This window comes from Xiphophorus couchianus, chromosome 19, assembly GCF_001444195.1.
Source record: "Xiphophorus couchianus chromosome 19, X_couchianus-1.0, whole genome shotgun sequence".
In the NCBI taxonomy this organism is placed as follows: domain Eukaryota; kingdom Metazoa; phylum Chordata; class Actinopteri; order Cyprinodontiformes; family Poeciliidae; genus Xiphophorus; species Xiphophorus couchianus.
Genome location: NC_040246.1, coordinates 11992116 through 12015446, shown reverse-complemented (window position 1 = coordinate 12015446; position 23331 = coordinate 11992116). Strand labels below are relative to the sequence as shown.

At 38.4% G+C, this 23331-nt stretch overlaps 3 protein-coding genes across 4 annotated transcripts; 1 reads left to right on the top strand and 2 right to left on the bottom strand.

Annotated features, from left to right (window-relative positions):
- Positions 1-237: 237 nt before the first annotated feature.
- On the bottom strand, positions 238-11747 carry pabpc4 (poly(A) binding protein, cytoplasmic 4 (inducible form)). Its single transcript, XM_028000474.1, has 15 exons — positions 11184-11747; positions 7825-8018; positions 6673-6788; positions 4429-4568; positions 3879-3973; positions 3660-3797; positions 3143-3238; positions 2770-3039; positions 1666-1756; positions 1477-1572; positions 1256-1386; positions 1083-1173; positions 873-1003; positions 670-791; positions 238-584 (listed from the first exon to the last, which is right to left on the bottom strand). Exons 1-14 carry the CDS (start codon positions 11374-11376, stop codon positions 693-695), a joined length of 1881 nt encoding a protein of 626 aa, XP_027856275.1. The 5' UTR covers positions 11377-11747; the 3' UTR covers positions 238-584; positions 670-692.
- A 2091-nt stretch (positions 11748-13838) lies between these two features.
- Positions 13839-18095, top strand: tmem54a (transmembrane protein 54a). Of its 2 annotated transcripts, none has more exons than XM_028000477.1 (6): positions 13839-13993; positions 15431-15627; positions 15748-15807; positions 16670-16867; positions 16960-17097; positions 17608-18095. In XM_028000477.1, exons 1-6 carry the CDS (start codon positions 13981-13983, stop codon positions 17725-17727), a joined length of 726 nt encoding a protein of 241 aa, XP_027856278.1. In that variant the 5' UTR covers positions 13839-13980; the 3' UTR covers positions 17728-18095. The 2 variants fall into 2 exon arrangements, with proteins under 2 accessions (XP_027856278.1, XP_027856279.1); XM_028000478.1 differs by having other exon boundaries at positions 13839-14010.
- LOC114134136 (probable histone deacetylase 1-B) lies at positions 17990-22741 on the bottom strand. Its single transcript, XM_028000476.1, has 14 exons — positions 22590-22741; positions 21939-22051; positions 21725-21842; positions 21009-21083; positions 20789-20927; positions 20513-20654; positions 20342-20434; positions 20118-20226; positions 19887-20027; positions 19453-19561; positions 19220-19347; positions 18945-19106; positions 18825-18876; positions 17990-18733 (listed from the first exon to the last, which is right to left on the bottom strand). The coding sequence occupies exons 1-14, from the start codon at positions 22639-22641 to the stop codon at positions 18706-18708; spliced, it is 1461 nt and encodes a 486-aa protein (XP_027856277.1). The 5' UTR covers positions 22642-22741; the 3' UTR covers positions 17990-18705.
- Between the last annotated feature and the right edge of the window lie 590 nt (positions 22742-23331).

Sequence of the window (23331 nt, the reverse complement as noted above, 5' to 3'; positions counted from 1 at the left end):
ATAAATTCTAAGACATTGAAGGTTTTGTTTATTTGTTTACAGCTGCTTTACAGTAATTATTTCTGCTGTTCAAAAAAAAATCTGTAATTTGCAAAAATTACCTTCTCTTGTAAAGAAATTTCAAGCATTTATCAGCACCTAAACCTGCCACAGCAGCACATCCTATTCAATATACTTTATTCCCATTCAAAATATCTGAAGTCAAACTTGACTCAATAAAACACCAAGAGACTTATGTTTGTTTATCATCCCTTTATTGATAATTCCACACACCCATGAGAATATGAGATGGCTAAGAAGCCAATCATTTTAAAATCAAAGTGAAGCCTTCAAGCAAAAATAAAGAACAAGATTCATGTTGGTTTTGGAAAAAGGTTTCTGGCCTTTTCTGATCAAATATGTGCTGTGTTCATGACTCTTTCACATTAACGTAGTGTGCAGTTTAAAAGTATGTTGCAACTAGAAACATACTTGAACGGGTTTTTTTTTTTTTTTTCTTAATTTAAAATTTTTTTTGATATTTTTGCATAAGTTATTGAAGGTACTGTAGTGTGTCTGTCCATCCTGACTTTGATTTCTCAGTCCTGGAACAACACAATGAACTCATTAGTACCACAGTGTAATTCATTTGAAATGATCAAATATGATTAGTTTTACTGTTTTTCATACCAAGTTAATACAGTATCCGGTTTTTAGGATGTAGCAGCAGCAGTAGTCGCCATGCCACCTACTTTCTGAGTAGCATCCTTCTTTGCTTGATGGGCCTGCAGCACTGCAACAGCTTCCTCCACCTGAACCAGTCAAACAGGAAAGAAACAGTTTAGTGACTTCATGGGGAACATTCTTTGTTCTAGGCAGGATAAATAAGGTACCTTTGAACGGAGAGACTCATGCGACTCCAGCATGTGCAGCAGCTCCGAGTTGTCGATTTCCAGCAGCATGCCAGTGATCTTTCCTGCCAGGTTGGCATGCATGGCCTGAATCAGCGGGAACAAACGCTCCCCTGTTTTAAAATGATAACAAATTAGTCTAAAGAAAGTCAAAAGTTGGTACAGTTTGTTTGCAGCAGAACAGGGTCATACCTAGCATCTGTTTCTGTTCCTGAGGTGGCGCAGCAGCCAGCATGGAGGCCGTGAGCGGTTCCTGGCCCTGAACATGCACAGCTGGCTGAGTCTAAACGGGATGGATGAGGTATTTTAGAAAAGAGTGTTTATAGATATGCATGCTTATTCTGAAAGGGAGATAAAAATAATACCTGCTGTACGGCAATTGGTTGCACCACTTGGGGATTGGGGTTACGGACACTAGTGGCATATTTGTAAGGAGGCATGGCCCTGGGGCCGGGAACTCCCATTGACTGACGAGGACCCATGGTCTGACCGGCACCTAACAGGAGAGAGATAAAATAAAGACAGAAAAGTACAAATTTAAATAGCAGACACACTGATAATGGTCACTTTTCATAGCAAAGCAGACCTCGTGGGCCCTGTGCACCGCTGCTAGGAGTCATGTGTCTGAGATTGGCCCGGGGTCCAGGCTGACGCAGCGAGTTAGGCATTCCTTGGAAACCGCCTGGGATCAACACAAGCAGAGATTGTCGAGGCAAAGTATTTCTACACTATGTTGAATGTTTACTTGAATGTTACGGAGGCACTATATGCTCACCTTGACCTCTACCACCTTGTTGCTGCCACCGTGGGTTGGGCCGCATCTGAGCCAGCTGGTTCGGTGCATAGTATGTGGTCCTGTTCTGGGCCTAATAGGGGCAAGAAGGGAATTAAGGCAGCAGTTATTGGGGGATATGTCTCTATCGGGTTCTTACACCTAGAGACTGAAATGTTTGCCAATTCCTGTAGTAAAATAACTTAATCATATTCATATTGGATGGAGAGAGTCTGTGAACATCAACTGTCAACTCTTGAAATAGATTTTCAGGTGGATTAATGTGGATTTGATTTGTTTATTCCAACACACAAACATGCTCTGATCTAAGCATGTTTGTGCATGTTGGGTTGTTATCCTACTAGAATGTAATCTTCCTTCCCAGTCTCAAGTCTTTAGCAACCTCAAAGATATTGTCTTCCAGTCTTGCCCTGTATTTAACTCCATCCATTCAGCTCTTAAATTCAACCAGCTGTCCCGTCCCTGCGCAACAATAAACATCCCCACAGTTCTGTGCTGCTGCCGCCATATTTCTCTTTGGGGATGGTGAGTTCAGGGTGATGTGCAATGTTATTTTTTTTTCTTTTTAAATGATCACAAGATTATATTTAGGCGTTATCTAGCTAAAGAATTTTCTTGCACAATGCACATGTTGTGTCTACTTTCACCAGTTGCAGACTGCAAACAGGAGCTTTTAATACTTTTTTCCTTTGAGAAAAACTCTTCCATAAAGGCTAAATTTGTGAAGTGTACAACTAATAACTTTACTGTTAACAGATTGTTCCACCTGAACTGTGAATGTCTGCCCCTTCTTCATCATGCTATGGACCTCTACTTCTTCTTCTGGTCAAACAGGACATGTCTCACTACTTTGCTGCAAAGACGTCCAACTATAATTTGCATTCCAATGCATTACTTAGCAATAAAAAGTAAATATGAAGGCAATTTACATATTTAACCACAATACATGCACAAAACTATTATGAAACTTTTATTTGTTGCCGGATTTTCTAAAGTAGTACTACAATTTTTCCTTACATCAAATCGGCTCATTCTCCTCAATTTACTAGTTGGTCAGTTTATCAATTCAGAAAGTGACTCCCTCACCTGGGGCACAGCAGGCATAAAGTAGCCACTTGTGGGCTGGAACTGATTGATGATGGCATTAGCCGGCATGGCCCTCATGCCAGCAATACGCTGCATGTACTGGTTGGTGAGGTGAGCTTTGCGCTCCTCTTTGCGCTGAGCAAGAGCGACGTACAGAGGTTTAGAGCCAACGATACGTCCGTTCATCTCTGTCACAGCCTTGGTGGCCTCCTCAGGAGAAGAGAAGCAGACGAAGCCGAAGCCCTTTGAGCGGCCTTCTTCTAACATCACCTAATGAATAAACAAAAGGTTCTAAACACACATGCACAGTCACAGTGCAATGCAGATTCGTTTCAGCTAAGGTGTAATAATCTGTTTAGATTTTTTTATTCACCTTAGCACTTGTAATGGAGCCAAATGGAGAAAACTCTTTACGCAATTTTTCATCATCAATCGTGTCGTCAAGATTCTTTATGTAAAGATTGACTCCCTGATGAAAGAATTTCACATTTCAGTTTCAGGTATTAATGTAAAGTCAGTAAAAGCAACATTTAGTTAAATCTAAAACCAAGTGTACAAAAAACACAACACACAGTATCATATTTATTGAATACAGATGCATCCAAAATGGAAAATCTGTGTTTACATTACTCTTTTTGCAACAATATTTCATGGCTTCCCTTTATGATCACACGTTAATATGAAAAAATAAGTTGTGCTGCCATATTGATCTTAGAATAAAAGACCCCTTCTCCAAGTAGCCCCTTCAAATAAACAAATGTTTATAGTTTTCTAGTCATAAAAATCCTGACATGCTATCTCAGACCTGTAGAGCCTGAAACAGAGCTCTAGAACCCAATTAGAAGAGAGTTCATCTTTTGTTCTTACCACAAATATGTGAGGAAGCTCACCTGATACCGACTGATTCGTTCTTGTTTGAGCTGCTCAAACTTCCTCTTCAGCTCCGCCTGCCGCTCCATCTTCTTCTGAGCTCTGCCCACAAAGACGGTCTTACCATTCAGCTCGGTGCCATTCATTTCCTCCACAGCCTTTAGGATGAACAAATATTTAAGTGAGAACATTTCCAAAATCAAGCATAGCCTCTAAGGATCCCTAGTCATTTAAAATACCTTGCTAGCATCCTCGTGTTTCTCGAAGCTAACAAACCCAAAACCCCTAGACTTTCCGGAGGAATCTGCCATCACTTTCACACTCAGGGTTTTACCTGCAAATGTGGAAAAGAGGAAGTGAAACTAATTTTATTGTATTTACTTGGTATATAACATGATTGACAACATAAAGTAGCACATTATGAAACAAAATCTCCCATAATTAGTATTTTAATTTTGCAAACAACAGTCTGAAAATGTGGTGTGCGTTTTTTTACAGCCCCCTGAGCCAGAACATTTTAATCAGACCTTTTCTGCAATAACATACCTCTTTCATAAAGACTGGATTTGTAAAGTGCACAACTAAAAGTTTTCCTGTCAACAGATTTTCCCACCTTTACTTGAAAATAAAATCTAAACAATGAACCTTCTTCCTTCCATTTCATAGTCGTTATCACTTCGTATTGGTCTATCATGTTTAATCCCAATAAAATACATGGACATTTTTGGGTGTAACCTGATAACAGTTAACATTAAACAGCTTGCAAAGCGCTTGTATATGTCAATTTACCATATTTTTCAAAATGTTCCTTCAGTCGTCCGTCGTCCATGTCATCGCCAAAGTTCTTGATGTAAACATTGGTAAACTCCTTGGCTTTGGCACCGAGTTCAGCCTCCCGTTCTTTTCGAGATTTAAAACGACCCACAAACCTGAACAAGCAACATGAGGAGCGAAACACACCTTTGTAAAATAGTCTCAACATTCCTGAGATATACACCAGGCCCGATCTCTTTGTTTTTGGTTTTTTTTTTTTCATAAACATGGACAACATCCATTGGACAAACTGAATCCAAGATTTTATTGTGTGACTCTTCATTCTCAGGGTTGACTGTGAAAAAAACAAGAAAATAAAACACATCCAGCATCCAAAGGCAAGCATAAATAATGGCATGCTGGACATAACAACGTCAAGGTCTTGGTCCAAAATGTGATGAGGAGATGGATGGAGAGAGCTTGAGGAAAACTCTCAGAAGTTTAAAGGGAAATCAGATGCAGACTAAACGATCTTATCTACCTGGTTATGAGGACCTCTCCCCTTCAGCCATCCTGTATTGCATATCTGCATTCGATCCATCACTAAAACACACGCAGACACACACACACTCACACTCTAAGATGAATGACCAGCAAGTGGACAGTAAGGGAACAAAGGATGTTTCTGGTGGGAAAGAATTTTTAGTTGGTTATTTCTAAGTTTGGCGGGGAATAAATTATGAATATATTACTCAATATATTTTCACACAAACTCACCAAATCAAACAAAAAAGCATATCAGGTCAGTTCACTCATGTTTAGAAATACAGGAATAAAAAAAACAATGCCGTGCAAATGCATTCATAACCACAGAACATTTCCATATTTTGTTAGGCAACAAACTCAAACTTCAATGGATCTCACTGTGATTTATACCAACACAATATGGTGCAAAGCTACACTGTGAAAAGAAAATGAGCTTATCTCAATTATGTTTTTGTTCTTATTTTCTTCACAAACAATAATGTTAAAAAAAAAATGAGTCATGCATTTATATTCATCATGGGAGTAGAACTGCCAGTGGTGAAGTGTACTTAGATAAGAAAGGAAAAAGCTGTAAGTTGTTTTGGGGAAATGCTCAGGGGCCTCTAGACAGAACTGCACAGAGAATGGTATTTTGTAAAAGAAACAACATAATGAATAACCTAGAGCAGGGGTGGGCAACTCCAGGCCTCGAGGGCCGGTCTCCTGCAACTTTTAGATGCGTCTCTATTTCAACACACCTGAGTCAAATAATGAGGTCATTAGCAGGACTCTGGAGAACTTGACTGCACTTAGGAGGTGATTCAACTATTGGATTCAAGTGTGTTGGATCTAAGAGTTGCAGGACACCGGCCGTCGAGGACCAGGATTGCCCACCCGTGACCTAGAGTATATTCTTACCCATAATAAGCCTTGCAGTCCAAAAATCTGACCGTTATGGAGGAGATGAGTGAAAAAACTAATACCAAAAAAGAAAACACAAAAAGTCCCATTTGCACTTTGCCTACAGCCACAAACATGTGAAAGAAGATACTCTGGTTTTTGATATACATGCAAAGTGCTATGTGAAGTGGAAATCTAACACCTCACATCACCCAGAACACAAAGAGTATGTAGTGGCAGCATCATGTTGTGGCACGTTGCTTTTATTTAGCAGGAGTCGATGAGATGGATGAACTGTTGGAGCTGAATAGTCTTGGAGGAAAATTTGTTAAAGGCTCGTAAAGCCATGAAGATGGGGCGGAGATTCACCATAAGGCAGGACAACAATCCTAAAGATTCAGCTGCAGCAATAGCCTGGCTGAGATCAAAGCGTATTAGTTTGATTGGACCAGTCAAATTCCAAATGTCTTTGCAATCCATGTGAAGACACATCCAAAAACACCTGCAGCTACAGAAGCTCAGGTGAGGTTAATACACATACATACTATATGTTTCAGACTTTAATCTGTAAAAAAAACCCGGAAAATCATGTATTATTTGCTTTATGTTGGTGGATCACAAGCAATCTGAATAACATACATTGAAGTTTGAGTTTGATTCAGCATGACAAATGCAATAAAGTTCAATGACTGAACTTTCGCAAGGCAAAGTGAATAACAGTCTCTGCATAATGTCAACACATACAAAACTCTTGACACCTGGAACTCTAATTAGGATTGATAACATGTATAATTCACTTAGACAAACTCATGTTAATGGTTTGAAAAAAATTAAAGGGATTGATCAGACACTCACACCTTGCGGTCATTCAGAAGCATGCCGTTCATCTTGTCAATGGCGCGATCTGCTGCGTCCTGCGTCTCGAAGTGGACAAACGCGTAGCCCTTTGATCCATTTTCATCACACACCACCTTGGACAAGGTGGACAGGGGTATAATGTCTTCAGGAATGCAGACAGCTCTCAAGCTTTAAAGCACAGACTGAAGAATTTGGAAGGATAATTGTATGATGCTTTAGCACTACTTTGCAAAGCTACACTCAGTTAGCCTAGCACTAAGATTAGTGCTAGGAAACAGTAAGCATGGCTTTTTACAATTTACATACTTTGTGATCGCTTTGTAAAAAATCAAAGTCTTTATGTGCAAGCCTGGAGGTTTTAGGAGTGCTTTCATTTGTAGTCTTTATTTTTTTAGACTCTATTAGTCCTTCTGTCTTGGACTCTTTTTGTTTTGCTACAGTACAACTTTGATGTAACAATTTTTACTTTGTATCCATATTTTCCCATTATGTGACACCAGTTATATTTGGCACCCTGCTTTTCCACTGAACTTATTGAAAAATATGTTTTAAATTGGAGCTTCATGTTCTTTGTTTCAAATTCCCTTTCAGAAAGATATAGTTTGTTCCTATTGATGCTAAAAAAAATATTATAAAATGTTATTAAACAAATAAGCAGAGAACTAAATATTCAATAGATGAAATTTAGAGCAGAGCAACAGTGAAGGATGACAAATGTTTCCAGACTTGTATGAAGTTTTAGATGTAGATGGAATTGCAGGTCTTTTGTTCTCTACTTTACCACTTCCCTTAGTTTTTAAGTATTCAATTGTCAGGTGTAAGTACAGAAAATATGTGAAATTACCGCAAAATTCCAAGGAGAAAATATTTGACGGATAACTATTCATAAAGACCATCTTAAAATTTGGATTTGGCTATTAGGGAGCAGAAACCAGAAATGTATTTGGAATGCGATGGTACTGCATTAAGGAACAAAGATAAAAGTCAAATTTTTTATCTTTGTCCTTTACCCTAAAAACAAACAAAAAAAATTCATATTGCTAATAACAAAAAACTTAGATCACAGTTCTACATTACATAAACCCAACACTAATTAACTTAATCCGAATACAGACAATAAATAAATATTTACTTTTAGAAAGACTTTACCTTGCAGGATAAGATGTTGCCAAAGGCAGAGAAGGTGTCGTACAGGGCTTTGTTGTCGATGGACTTGTCAAGGTTCTTGATGAAAACATTGCCCACGCCGGACTTCCTGAGTGAGGGATCTCTCTGCGACCACATGATCCTGATTGGCTTCCCTTTCACCACGTCAAAGTTCATGGTGTCTAGGGCTCTCTCCGCTAGAAAGAAGTGAAAAGAAAGGTCATGTTTTGCTACTTTTTACATGGACGTTTACTCAAAAAACATACTGGAACATTCTGGAACTGAACAGTTTGTTTTTGTCCCATACTCTTTCCATTTCCAGACAATAGTTGAAACATTTTTCATGAGTTGTCTAAAGCTTAGAAAGTTGCATCTAACCATGCTTTTAATATCTTTACAACATTATCCCTGACTTGTCTGATCTCTTCTTTGGGCTTCAAGATGCTCTCTAACAAACCTCTTCAAAGAAAAATTGTAGTTTGAGGCTGAAACATGTGAAAACCTGCAAAAGTTCACTGGTTACAGGAGTACTTTTGGAAGGCACAGTATAGACAATATGAACTGAATGCACTGCTTCTATTGTACCAGTCATTTGGTGCAACAATAATCATAAAGTTATAATTTTAAAAACATTTTGCCTTTCTTTTCTTTCACTGTGGAGAATCCCGGCTGCAAGCCTGCTGAAAAAGCTCATGCTAAAGACACAGCAGTGAAGCATGCGGCTCATGAGTTATCTGCCAGCAGCTGGGACGAGTGTGGGGCAGCTGCAGTCGGAAAGCTTGCAGCACGTCTTTTTTTTGGACAAACCACATGCCTTGAAGTCAAAACAAGACTTTCAGCTCATATAGTAATGAACAAATATGTTTCCATTTAGATTTTTCTTAGTGCAGTCACCAACCATTGCTCTGTCCGCCCAGTAACAGCAATCTGTAGTTATCTTTTGCTTCACCTCCCATGTCAATGTAGGCTCCCGTGCTAAACATCCCCTTTTGTTCAGGAGCTACACACACACACACACGCATATACACACGCAGGGGCTCTCCAGCTGAAAGTGTCTGGTAAACAAAACGGAGCTCCCTTGCGTCTGCTGGCATCAGCAGTTTGGCTCACAATTGTACTTCCCAGCCAGTGTGCTCATAGAAGATGGCATCACAGGGACTTCTGGAAGATTCTGAATGGAAATTGTGGATCAAGAGCTGATAGACTAATGTGTTAATTTAGTCTATCAGTAGACGTAATCAATATTGTCTTTAATAACCAGTAACTGTTTGTCTCAAGTGTTACATGGCAGGCACATTTTGGGCTGCTCAGATGTGAGAGCTATTTTTAGAGAGGGGTCCTGGGTGGCATGTGTGCTGGCATGGAGTGGGAGTAGAGCGTTCTTCACCATTGATGGGGAAGAGAAACATTCAACAACACCACTCAGATGAGAAACGGCACAAGTGAGAAACCCCCCCTCAGAAATTACATCTACTACTTTCAAATATTCTCCTAAATCAACAGGTTCTGAATAGGAATATCAACCTGTTGTTCATATTCACACAAACGAATCCTGAAATCTATTTACACACCCAACAGATACAACCTGCAGCATAACTCATTCGGGGCTTGCTCACTGTCAAGCACCTTCCAGGAAACAAGTCTGTCGTAATCCATCTCTAGTGGGCTTGAGTCACAAACTCAAGCATGGATAAGCTGTCACAGGTGTTTTGTGTTGATACAACAGCAGAAAAGTTCACACAATGTAGACAGTGTCACCAAGACCCCAATGGCAACCGCAACACCTGCTACCGTTCCTCTCCGTGCCTGATATAATCTAATCCTATAGACTGTGAAAACATTTGCTGATACAGTTGTTTATGCAGACAATTTTACTCACCTAAAATCATAAAATGCTAAACTTGTTGTAAAGGTATTTTTTAATTATGTCAGTTTGGGGATATCAATACTAGAGTGGCACCACAAAGAGGGAGGGGCAGTTGTCCAAGCCAGGCAGTATTATATAAAAAAATTTTAACTAGCTTTAAGATAGCAGAGTAAATGTTTCAGTAAGTTACAATAATTATGTATGTATGTATGTATGTATGTATGTATGTATGTATGTATGTATGTATGTATGTATGTATGTATTCCTAAAGTGTGACCATTGTGATTATGGTTCAATTCCTGACACCACCACCACCCCAAACGCTCTTAATTTATAAATCATTATCAAACGCCAGAAATTGACTCCTGTATTTGGGTTTTGGTGTGCCGTGCTAACATTACCCCACCCTGCATCCTACCATTTGTCCATATTTTTGAAACCTTGTTACATTTTGCCCCAATATTCAGAGAAGAAGCTGTATCATACTTTCTCACTAAAAAAAATTGTTAAAAAAATCAACATGCTCAATAATTAACTGTAAACAAGAAATGTCGTCTTGAAAACAAGCACTCTCTTTATCTTCTTAACCTCAAAAGTGTTTGTATAATTGTCCATCTCAATCTCGTAATTGAGATTTTTCTATCAATTATTATCCACTGATGATGTACTATTAATGAATTAATTCTTCACCAAATTTCCTGAATAATCGTCACAAAATCTTTATCACATAATAATGCATGTTTTTCAGAACTTACGAAGTATTTTCCTGAAATGTACACATTTTAAATTTCTGAAAGTTAGCAAGTACTTTCTGGACATTTCAAAAACATAACATCTACTGTATGTTTTAGGATCACACCTGGTACGTTTAAAGAAAGTAAGTGCAAGTTTGTGAGTTCCAGAAAGTACATATTTCAGGAAACTACCAGGTATGCCTCTGAATACTGAGAAGTACAGTATAAAAGTATATTATATACTATAAATTAAAGTATAAAGTTCACACTTTAATTTTATAATTTAGTGCCATCAAACCTCTTTAAAAAGGAAAAGTTGCAAGATTTTCTCCAAACAGACTAAACAATCTACAATAAAAGGCAAATCGACAGATTCAAAGGGGAGAGGGAGATTCTGCTGTGGTTGTAGCTTTTTCTGCCTGCTTAGAGAAGATGTCCATTTAAATAGCTAATTGCTTGGTGTAAAGATAATGTCCCTTATTGAGAACACGTTGCCACCTTTTAAGAATAATTACATGAACATTTTGTATTGAGTTATTTTACAAAATGCAAGAAATGAACGTGAGGCAAAAAGCCCCAATTAAGAGTGCAACAAACTACCTTTAAATTAAATATTCTATACATATATATATATATATATATATATATATATATATTCATTATGAGCATCAAGTGAAAACATGCCGAAGTTTTTTTTTTGTTTTGTTTTGTTTTTCAAGCCATGCTCACACTGTACTGAGTTGCTTCAAGTCACTTCTTACCGTCAGCGGGCTGCGAGAAGTTCACATAAGCATATCCGAGGGAGCGCCGGGTGATCATGTCTCTGCAGACCCGAATGGAGAGCACCGGTCCGGCGGGGCTGAACTTCTCGTACAGCATAGCCTCCGTAATATCTGGGTGCAGGTCGCCAACGTAGAGAGAAGCCATCGGATAACTCCCCGTCGCAGTGTTCATTTCTTAGAGCTTCCCCGAATACAAATATATACGCAATTAGTGAAATAGTCCCGAAACAGTAAACAACCCGGTTCTTAATCGTACCTCAGTTTCCCCCGATTATTATAAGAGCTTCCGCAAATCCAGCTTCTTAGAATAAACCTCGAGAACTTCTTTAAAATCCCACCTATGTTTGTATATATTTTTTTTAATTTTGCTATTTTTTTTAAAGGTTTGTGTTTAAGTATTTCTGCGTTTGTTTTTATTTAGATTTTGTAGATTTTATATTTTTTTATGCGTTTTTATTTTAAGTTTTTTTTTTTTTCCTATAACGGTGAGTTGGACACTCACGGTCGTTTTGCGGCCGGGGAAAGAGACTGCGTGAGGAAAGCATGGACACTTTATAGAGAGTAGCGGTGCGGAGAAAATAGTGGTCAGGGTCAAACCTTGGATAGGAAAAACACACAGAGCATGCGTAGTGAAAGGGAGAGTGCACACTGTAACTGCCCCAACAGAGCCCAGCTCCCCACAGCGACGCCTGCGTTGGAATACAAACAAAAACTTTATACAGGAAAACCCAGCCGAGGTGAGTTCATTCTGCATTCGTCATAGGAATGCATAACTTAATATACGGGAAAGAACAGGTGTTGCTATAAAATGCTTCGTTTCATACCTTATATCTCAAATTTCAGTAATTCAAATAGAGAAAATTGTCACATTTGCAGTGTTTATTTTTCACGATGGCTTAAAATGAAATTCTAATATTCCAGATAGAAATAGATTAAAGTTTGTAGCATATGCATTCATTTCCTTTTGCATGACTTACAATGCAGGGCATTGTGAAGATAGTATCAAATGATGGAAAATCCAAGTTCCCCTCAAATGGAAAAAGCCAGTTATCATCAAAAATGCCAGAAAAATCTTGAGGAAATGTGGCAGCTTCAGGTGACAGAAAAGACTGAACAGCCATAATGTGCCAACGGTACAGTACAGACTTTACTGTACTGTACCCATTGTGAGCCTCCTACTGGGCCAACAACTCTATGTGTCCTCAGGTCAGTGAGGCAGTAATAGATTGACGAGGCAGCAGAGGCAGGTGTTGGCAATCAAGCCAATGAGACTCCAAGACTTCTTTTTCTTGCATAACTGTCTTGCAGCCATCTTTGTATTTTCATCATTTATTTTGTAAAAAGGATAATTTACATCTGGTCATTCTCATATTATGCACTTGATTTCTAATCAGTCTCAATATGAATGAGAAAACTGTTTGATTCAGAATATTAGTATTTGTAAAATATATAAACAAAAAATCTAAACAAAGAAATAAACTGATTTCAGCAAACTTTTCTTTGGATTCCATTCCTCATTCTGATCGTACAAAATATGGCTGTTTAAGACATTTTTTAATCAGGAATAACTTCTATCTGAACCAACATTAAAAAAAGAAAACATATAAGCCACACATAACATATAGGTATCATGTGTGTGGTTGTATTCTATCTTATAGAATAGAATGGAGTCAAAAAGAATACAATAGAAAAATCCTTTATCCATGAGATACTGTCTCATCATTTTGACCTAGTCATCTCATCTTATAACTATCTCACATTGTAGTATATTCGCAGTTATGTTATACTGTACAAAGTCATTTTTTGCTTGTTTATATCACGTTAGCAGAAATAGGCTTCCATAATGAGATGACACACCAAACTGAGTGTAATGTTGTAGTACTGCTTAACAAGGCCTGTAAATATGGTGGCTCTTTGGACAGTTTCTTCTTAGTTACAAAAATGTCTAAAACCACTGATCCAGTTAAGGTTTTTGTCAGGTTTGACACCTATTAAAGACAAATTAAACAAACAGAGTTAGATTCTTTTTATCTCGTGAGGAGAACGGATAGAGATGTGTTTCCAGTCACAAATCTCCAACCGCTCTGAAAACACATTTTTCCGCTCCTCTCTTTTTATTACTTTCGGAGTCCCTATCACAGAGAACACTGCAACTCCAAGGGGTGGGGGCAAAACACTTCATCACTTAGTTGCAGTGCTAATGACAATCACTAACTAAAACACATGTTATCTTGCACTAGATTATTCGGTTCCAGACACAGGGTAGAACAAAGCAAGTTGTACATCTTCACGGCGACGGTTTTATAGCTATCTAACAGGTCAAGGATGCAGAGGTTTCTGCTGAGCGATAACCCTGTTGAAAACAGTTGTCTCTGCTCTTCCTCAGAGAGGCCTTCTGAGAAAGGAATCAAAGTAATTCAACAACACAGAAACATTCTTTATGCTAAGATGAAACAAAACAAATAAAGGCATATAAGACAAGAACATTATAAAGGCACATTAAATAACAAATATTTGATAATAATATATACAATTTACCTAACAGTTTTGTCTGTTGTTCTCAACTCTCTACCCGCAGCTGTAGCGTTGTTAAACTGTTGGGGGCGGAGCCTCCGCTCAGGTAGGCTGTCGGGATCGCCTGTTTGTTCTCAGGTAACATTCAGTCACGGAAGTCAAAAATACACCATCCCAGAACTGTGAAAAGCGCGTCGTCAGAAATGATTTTACCACAACTTTTCTAACAGCAGCTGTGATCTGAAGGGGCGTAGAATCCATCATGGTTAACTCAGGTATGTGAGCGAAGCTGGTGAGTGAAATTCTTTGGGAGCCTCAGAGGATTGATTGGTTTCGGTGTAAAATGTTTAGGTGTGGTCTTTGCACTTGGAGACAGTTGAAATGCCTGAAATCCAAATCTTGCCTTTTTCTCCTTCGGTTGGTGGTTTTTAACCCTAAACGTGTTTCCTTTTAAAGCGCCACCTGTGAGAGAGTGAAGGTGTTCCTAAAGATTCAGGGGAGCTGTAATTTAATCTATATCGATTCTTTCGTCTGGTGTTTCTGCAACAAACATTTGGAGTGTCTGTGCTGGTTTCTTTTTCAGGCATCTTTGTTTTCACAATTACATCACTTAAGTGATCGTCATTGTTGTTGTGTTTTGTGTGTGTAAATTTATTATTTCTAAATGATTCAGTAGGATTTGATAATATTTTTGTTTTACTCTACATGGTGCCATGTTAGGATTCTATTTCAAGATTTTTATGCCTTTCCAATTCCCTTATTTTGTTCTCAAACTGGTCAGGTACTGAGTTGTAAAGCATATACACACACACAAATAAAATGTCATCCGTCATCTTATTTCTGCAGCTTTTCACATGAAAAGCTGTGTGAACAATGAATGTGAGAATGAACAAATAACTAACCTATTATCAATATACATAGCTACATCAGCTTTAAAATAAAAGCTATGGATATTTACTGTTTTGGTGAGATGCCAAACATTATTATGATCAAAAACATTGCTTGTATTTTCACAGCCTTCACTCTCGAATGGAGAACCTGAGTATCTATTTGACATCAACTGACCCTTCAGGTCAGGTAGATGTGGTGTTGGCTGTTTGAATCCTGCACACCTGAGGCAGAGTGTTTTTGTTCATGCTCACGGTCTGGTTACTTGCCATCCCTCTGCAGTTGTTTTGCATTTTCTTCTGTTGAAACCACAGGACCATGCTCACAGCAGAGCTGTTGACATGGGTTTTATTTTTTATGTTGTGTATGCTGGATGTTTGCAATCCCAGCATTGATTAAGGATAGTTGTGCAGTGCTTTTATAGGTTGCTCTGGTGCTGTAAATGATACCACTATTTATTTCTAAGTAGCTGCCATCAAATGAGTTTTAAACCAAAATGCGTACATAATAAACTTGCATGGCTTTTTTGTGTAACACACTGGTTTAATAAATATTCTGCTTTTAAGCGATAATTTAAAAAAAAAAAAAAAGTCTGACAATCCAAATGTTTTTCTCTGGATTCAACACCCCCCACTAATATTGGGAGGAGCAATAAGTGAGAGACTGGCTAGTTTTGTTTCTTCTTCTGAATGTACTCGATAAATCTTCAAATATTGAATTTTATTATGTGCTAAAGATTGATTTGTTTTAACTTTTTTTTTTTTTTTTTTTTTACAAAATCAAACAGATTTTGTATGTATAAAAGTTGCTTCCACTTCCTGCAGGAATATGCTGCGCCAACCTCAAAGACAACAGAGCCCTAATGAAGATGGGGTTGACCCTGGTGCTGGTGGGCCACGTCAACTTTCTTCTGGGAGCCCTGGTGCATGGCGCCGTCCTCAGATATTTCATTGTTAAAATTAAGATCCGGACTCTTATATACGCTGTGTCTAACGTCATTGCCATTGTGGAAGGTCTGATTGTACGTTGGTTTACACACACTGAAGTTTTTTCTTTTGTTTTTGTCATTAAATCTTTTGCTGCTGGAAGTAAATTAGTGGTTTTCATGTCAGGAATGATGTTTCTGCTTCCTTTCCTTCAGGGTATTATCAGCGGGATAGTTGCTATTGTCTTGTCTAAGAACAAGAAAAACAAGACCCTGGTAAATACTTTTCCCCTCAGCTTGCCCCACCTTCTCTAACCTCCTTCAGCCCACAAATATTACACACATGGACATAATTGTTGACACTCCTCTGTTAAAGCTGCAGTAGGTAACGTTTTACAATATGTCCTGACAGTAGAATACAATACAGATGATCTGTGAACAAATGGAGCTCCTCTGCCTTCATGTAATTCTGCAATTTGCAGAAATGCACCACTTGGTCAGAAACAACCAGTGAAAGGAGGAAGAGCTTTGCTCTGCAGATCACACTCGTGTACATGCTGCTTGCACCCCATCTCACTCTCTGCTGTGTCCTTCCCTAGAGTGGAACCTTCTATGAAGACTAGTGAAGCATGGAACATAGTTAAAGGTTTTTTATTTATCGTTATGTTGCCCATTTGTCATTAGCACAGCTGCAGCAAACCAAGCAGTGCATACACAAGCATGATTGGCAGTGCTATGACCTACCTCACTTTTCTAATTGGTTGTTTCTCAATGGCGCATTTCTGCAAATGCGGGTAGGACCACAAGGAGGAGGCAGAAGAGCTTAATGTTTTTTCACAGATTACTTTTAAAAAAGGAAATATATGATTTTCATTGATTAAATGTATGTTTTTATTTATTACTTTTGTCAGTTTCAAGTTATTTCAGTCGTTAAAGGGGGTGCCAAAAATCTTGTCTGTCTGCTCCTGTTAGAATCTGTATGTGTTTGGAGATACAAAAGCGGTTTAAAGATGAAAGTGTCAGTACAATATGCTGATCTTTGACAGAACAAAAACGCATGTGTGCAGTCTATTACATTGCCTTTAAATATGAAGGTTTATGCCTAACAAATGCTCTTCTGACTCTGTTCCTCTGACAGATGTGGGTACTGTTGGTCTTCAGCATCCTGGCAGGTTTCCTAGGAATTGCTGCTGCCTCGGGATTGTCATATTCTTTAGTTAAAGCCATCATCCTCAGGAAAGAGCGTGTGCTAAAGAAATTCTGCAAATTCTTTGATGAAACCCCTGACCCTGCGACCATCACAAACGAATGCCCCTTCGATCCTACTCGTATCTATGTAGGTACAATATTCACCCAAGTTTGATCAGTAACCCTTTATACTGAGATGAAATTGGTGTGTAAAAAATGTTGTCTTGTGTGTAAATTAAGGTAACCAGCATCATTCTTTGGATGCCTCTCATCTTAATGTGCATCGTGGAATCAGTGTTCACCTTTCGCTGTTTTGCTGCCTGCACTTCCTTCCTGTACCTTTGTCCGTGCAGGAAGAAACCGCGCCAGGCAAGGAGGGTAAGGTCCTACCAGGTGTTCTGCATTTACTGCAGAGATCTGTGTGAATGCCATAATACTTTTGATGTTGTATTAAAGACTCCAGATCTGTGCAGGATTGGCCTTTTTTCAGTTTTTTTGACTTAGACTTACCTGCATAATATCAAGCAATAATGTTTAAAGTTTTAGGTGTGTCTCTAATTCACTTTCTTTAGTGAAAACGTTGCTACATTTTATTCATTTTCAATCTGGAATAGAATGTGCAGTGTTCCCTATACACTTGTATGTAATTAAATTAAAACTAAAATTTGAGCTTTTCTTACTTTGCATTCTTGTAATTAAAGTATAAGAGTCGTTAGTGTATTTCTGATGAATACACAATAACCAGTTTACACATTTGCTGCCCTGTCATTTTTTTTTTCTAGCATATGTGAAAATTAAATGAAGTTGTCAATTCATAAAAATAAGGAATTACTGAATCAGATCATTGATTCATCCAAACTTAACTTGTTTTTTTTCTTACACTTTCAGGTTAGAGTCCAGGAAAGGGCTGATACTCCACCGCCGTTTCTAGAGGAAGCAGCCGAAGAGCAACCTGCAGAGCAGGATGAACTGCTGCACGGCACAGAGACGCTGAGTGACTGGGTCTAAACCAGAAAAAAACATTTTTCATCCAACTGAATAGGATGAAAAACTGAACAGAGAGAATCTGTTACAATTCAGATATTTTGATATATCTGGACTTAAGTTAAAGCAGTTGCATTTTACTATTTATGCCCATTAGTGGCATATGATTTGATGGAATGCTTTTAAAAATGTTTTTATAATTTTTGTACCTTTTTAAAATCTGCCTCATGTACCTTCAGTTTAAATGTCTGTTTCATTGTAAAAAGAAAACTCACATTTTCTATTCTTTAAAAAAAGATTTTAATGCAGTTGAAATCTCTGACAGGTTTTGTTCAATCAAAATGTTTAAAGAACTCACCTGTTTTCAGAATACGAATATATACACAAATCAATCGAGACATCTGGCTTTCCTTTTCAGTGAACTTAGTCGTCAACAGACAAGTTTGTTTAAAGAAATGTGTTCAAAATGTGATCTCTTTAGTTTCTGAAAAATCCCTAAAGTTATTGCGCAACTTAAAAGCACAAGCTAATTTAAGCAGAACTGTAAAATATGTATAGAAATATGCATCTTGTAAATTTTGGTGGACAAGACGAGTTGCATGTTTTCTAGAAAAGGGACACATTTTTCTACATTATTTTGCTACAACTCCAAAGGCACATAACACAAGGGGATCAAATGACAAAGACAATTGCCAAAATTAGTTAAATTACATCCAAGTATATAAAATAGGCACATGCTAAGCCATTTTTACAGATATTTTCACAACTGGAAAAGCAAATATAGTAAATAAGAGAAATTCATACAAAAAAATACTGAAAAATACGTTTTCTGTCCAAACACGGAAAAGTTGAAAAGATTAAGAACAAATGGAAACCATTTAATCTCCACTGCCTTAAAATATACAGTTCTTTACCAGCTTTCACTGCAACAATCATTTAGAAAAAAAAAACTTTAGGATCAGCTCTGATCTGATGTACTGTTGTCACAGGAAGTTCAGGACCTCAAGGTGTCTTGGGTTCCTCATTTGGCCTAAAGGATCCAGAGGAAGGAAATGATTAACACCTTCTGTTAGCCGCCTCCTGGCCATCATGGTCAATGTGAATGTGCTGTGTTTTCTCACTTTGACGTGTCCATTTTTTCCTCCTCTGGTACCTTCTCTTCTTCTTTTACTTCTGTGACAGATTTGAAATTACTTACTCAATGACTTGATTATTATTTAACAGGATGTGAGGATGACTACCTTTTGTTTCCTCTGTACTCTTCTTCTTCTCCTCTGTCTCCTTCTCTCCTTCGGTCCTTTTGGCTTTCTTGTAGCTGGCTGCATTCCTGCGACCGCCTTCGCCTTCGTCCTCAGAGTCCGAGAACTCTTCCTCGCACGCTATCCTTTTGTCGTGAGCGCGGACTGGACGTTTATCAGAAGGGAGATGTGCATTAAGAGATGCTGCAGCTGGTTCTCCACAATAACAACTGAGAGCTGATGCAGAGTAAATGTGGAAGAAACAGAAATGATTTTACTAGATATGCGTTTGTTTGGATCGTCCTCTTCGTCGCCACTGTCCTCCTGCACGGCGTCCTCTGGGATGGCTTGCATCTGGACTCCGGGGGCGTGAGGCAACATGCGCAGGTTCTCAAACAAGCGCTGCCTGTAGGAGGCGACACAGGAATAATTCAGCTCTAAGAAGTTCTCTGTTCTCTCTGGCCAAAAGCAAACAAATACTCCAAATATAAAACGTGTTTCATGAACTCACTTGATCTTCTCCAGGTAGTCGTTTGTGTTCTGATTGGTCATATTGGAGGGGCTGATGTGCAACTTGAAGTCTGGTCCAAAGTACTCAAAGTAATCATTGTATGGGAGCTCTGTCAGTTTGAGAGAAAGTATTTACATAATATTTTATTATGTCATCTGGACATGAGCATCTGATTGGTTCATTCACAACATCTGAGTTGAATATTTTTAAGGGCCAACCTGAAACACACTGCTTCCTAGTGTGTATTTATGGGAAAACACTGAAGTACATCAAGAAATATAAAGCTTTACAGATTATTTTCTTATTACATACTCATTTATTTTACGTCTCCTCACACATACCCGGCATGTTTTGACATTGACACAATGAGTTCCATTGGTAGATCACGTAAAACAATTGGGAGCAAAGAATTTCTAACAGGAAAAATTGCATACCATTGGGGATGGAGCTATCAAGGGCCACAGCAGTCTCAAATGTCCAGCAACGAGCCACGTTCCGGATCGTATAGCCGCCTCCTCCCAGCATCAGCAGCGGCAGGTTGAAGCTCTTAATGTACTCCACACACTTGGCATGGCCTAAGCAGACATAGTGGAAGAATAATATTAAAAAAAACAACAACATTCAAATGAGACTCTGCCTGTCTCATCCGAGTTTCATAATCTTGCCTTTAATGGTGAGGTTGAAGCAGCCCAGTCTGTCCCCTGACAGAGAGTCGGCTCCACACTGGAGGACCACAGCACTGGGCTGGTACATCTCCATCACCTTCGCCATGATCTACAGAAGAAAACAAAAACGCAACAGCGACACTCAATTATCATTTGTTTTATTTATTTATTTTTGCTTTGAAGAACATCTACATTATGAATTTAACAAGACTTTATTAACTCACAGGTTTGAAAATGGCTTCATAGGACTCATCATCGATCCCATCCCTCAGTGGATAATTTACAGCATAATATTTACCCTTTCCAGCACCAATATCCTTAAGAGAACAAGAAAAGCAGCATTTTATTATTACAGCCCTCTGACATGTTTACATGTACAGTTGTTAAAGCCATACCCTCAGGTCACCGGTGCCTGGGAAGTACTCTCCATACTTGTGGAAGGACACAGTCATAACACGATCTGTGGTGTAGAAAGCCTCCTCCACACCGTCTCCATGGTGGATGTCAATATCTATATAGAGAACTCTCTGATGGTATCTATGAATAAGAAAATATGATTTCAATTCCAACAGTTTTTATGCATGTTATGTAGAATATTGTGACTGGAATCATAAGAAGCCAGAAATGTCATTATTACACACACTGAGTATCAACCTCTCTGTCACACTCACTTCAGTAACTCCAGGATTGCCAGTACGATGTCGTTGACGTAGCAAAACCCAGAGGCTTCAGACTTTTTGGCGTGATGAAGCCCTCCGGCCCAGTTGATCGCGATGTCTGTCTGCTGTTTGTTCAACTTTACGGCACCGGCTGAAACACAGTGAGAAAGTGAGAATTTTAACTTTTCTAAAACAAAGGGGTACCGGACTTCTTCAAAGAAGATGGACTTACCGACGGAGCCTCCTGCTGAGAGCTGGCAGAACTCGAACAAACCATCGAAGACCGGACAGTCCTCACCCACATTAACTGCAAAACACAACACCAGACATCTGTATTGTTCAGACCGGGAACAGCATCGGTCCTGAACGATCCAAACGCACTAAATATGCTACTAAAACGTTTTTTTGAGGTTGGTTTGCTTCAAAACCAGCTTCATAGGTGGCATACGATACTTGTTACTTAATTTAGCGGCATGAACACAATCCATCCTCAGACACTCTGAAGGATCACCCACATGACCTGGAAGCATAAGTTATTCTCTTTCGTTACAATTTTTGTTCTGTTTTTTTACTGTGTAATCTTACATTTCTCTAAATATTCTAAAGAATAACTTGTGTTTCTTTAGAATATTTAAATTTGTTATTAGAATTGTATGTATTTTAACCAAATAATCATGAGAAAATCTAGAAAATTCTGAGCAAATTATTTATTCTTACAAATTAATTACTAATAAAAACACAGGCTTACTGATTTAGGGGCATTAAAATAATTTCACATCTCTGTGACCGGACTACACGTTTTTTTCTAATTACTCTAAAAAGGTTGAATGAAAGGAATAAATGGCTTTGTAAGATCTACTTTCTCTAAAGATAGTAAAGATAGTCAAGATGCATGTAAAAACAATAATGGAATAGAAAGATTTTGTTAGGTTTTCAGATGAAACTTACATCTCTGCATCTGTTTGCTGTATTCTGACATGTTGTCTGGCCTGATAGAGCGCAAGAACCTGATGTAATCATCACTGTGATACTTGGTCATCTCTTCTCCACTGGCTTTGTGTGGACGCTGCAACAACAAAGATAAAGTCATTGATTACATCCAGGGACAGAACCTCTCTGTACAACCAAGTAGCATAAACCCAGGTTGCTTAATTGCACATACATAGATCTCCATCTTTCTGTAGAGCCCATAGTTGAGCAGCAGGTTGTGGGTCATGCGGATTCGGTGAGGCTTCATGGGATGGCCCTGACCATAGTAGTAATTTCCAACATCACCTGAAATGAGAAAAAAAAAAACACAAAATCTGTCAGGAAATAAATGTCTGTTGAGATCTGCTCACTATCCTGTCGGTGATACTAGAAATAGGGGAGGGAAATGATCTAAAGTTGCCTACTGGCTTTTTAACATCAGTTAACGTTGATTTGAGCATTTCCAACAACAAACGCCAAACTTTCGAAGGTAGAAAAATGAGTCTTTTCCAAGTACAAACTAATTTTATTGACAATAACCGTGCATCATGTGTTAGCGCGCTAGCTGATTGGCTGGGTTTTTTTTTTTTTAAATCAAAGTATAAAAACCGCTTCAAAAATGCATAGAATTGTATTTGAAGAGCCATCTTTGGCTATGGCCAAATCACGTTTTTAGAGTTTAAGCACACCAACATCTCAAAACTGAGGTGAGGAGTACAAGCTGCGTCTCAAGCTAGCTACGTTAGCTTAGGTTAGCAAGAGGTAAAATTGATAGATGCAAACTCTGTCGGATTTTATCAGTTATCGAGTCTACTTATGAAACTGCAACTATGAGTGTACTTACCATCATAGTAGTAGCAAACTTTTTTCTTTGTGCCTTGGGAGGTAAATGCCATTTTAGTCTTATTTTTTGGATGATTTTACCCACAGTGCAGGAGAGGAGACAACAGCGACACGTTTGGTCAATGGGATGTCAGCAGCTGTCCATAGGGGGCGCCAGAGGGACACAAAACGATTTCACTCAGAGATGAATCTTTAGGTTTACTACGTGCATAAATAGTCTGTGCTTTCTACCTCCACCTTTGCATCTAACAGATAACATTTCATCTTTTACTGTTTACATTTTTTAACCTAAAAAAGTTGAGGTATGCTAAGCACGTACCCTGGGAGAAGCTCTGTTTACATTCCACAGAGAAATATTTGTGGGTTCTGTGCATTGCTCTTATGCCTCATAATCTAGTACATAATTTGCCACTTTCAGGCATAGTAGCAAAATATGTCAAATCATAGATCATTTCAGTACACTCAAAATTGTTGCTTTTTCTGTAATCTTTTTTAAAAATAGTTATTTTTGATCACTGTAAGCATGTCTTTCCTGCACAAGTGGATATAGTAACTTGATACAATTACTTATTTACTCAAATTATGTTTCTCCATCTGATGGCATCATCAGTTACTCAGTATTTAAGTAGCCTTTTAAACAAAATACATTTTAATTCCAACTTAAGTCATTTACTGGATGACCACTTTTTATTTTTTATTGAGTAACAATATATTGAAGTAGTTTGACTCTTAACTTGATTACA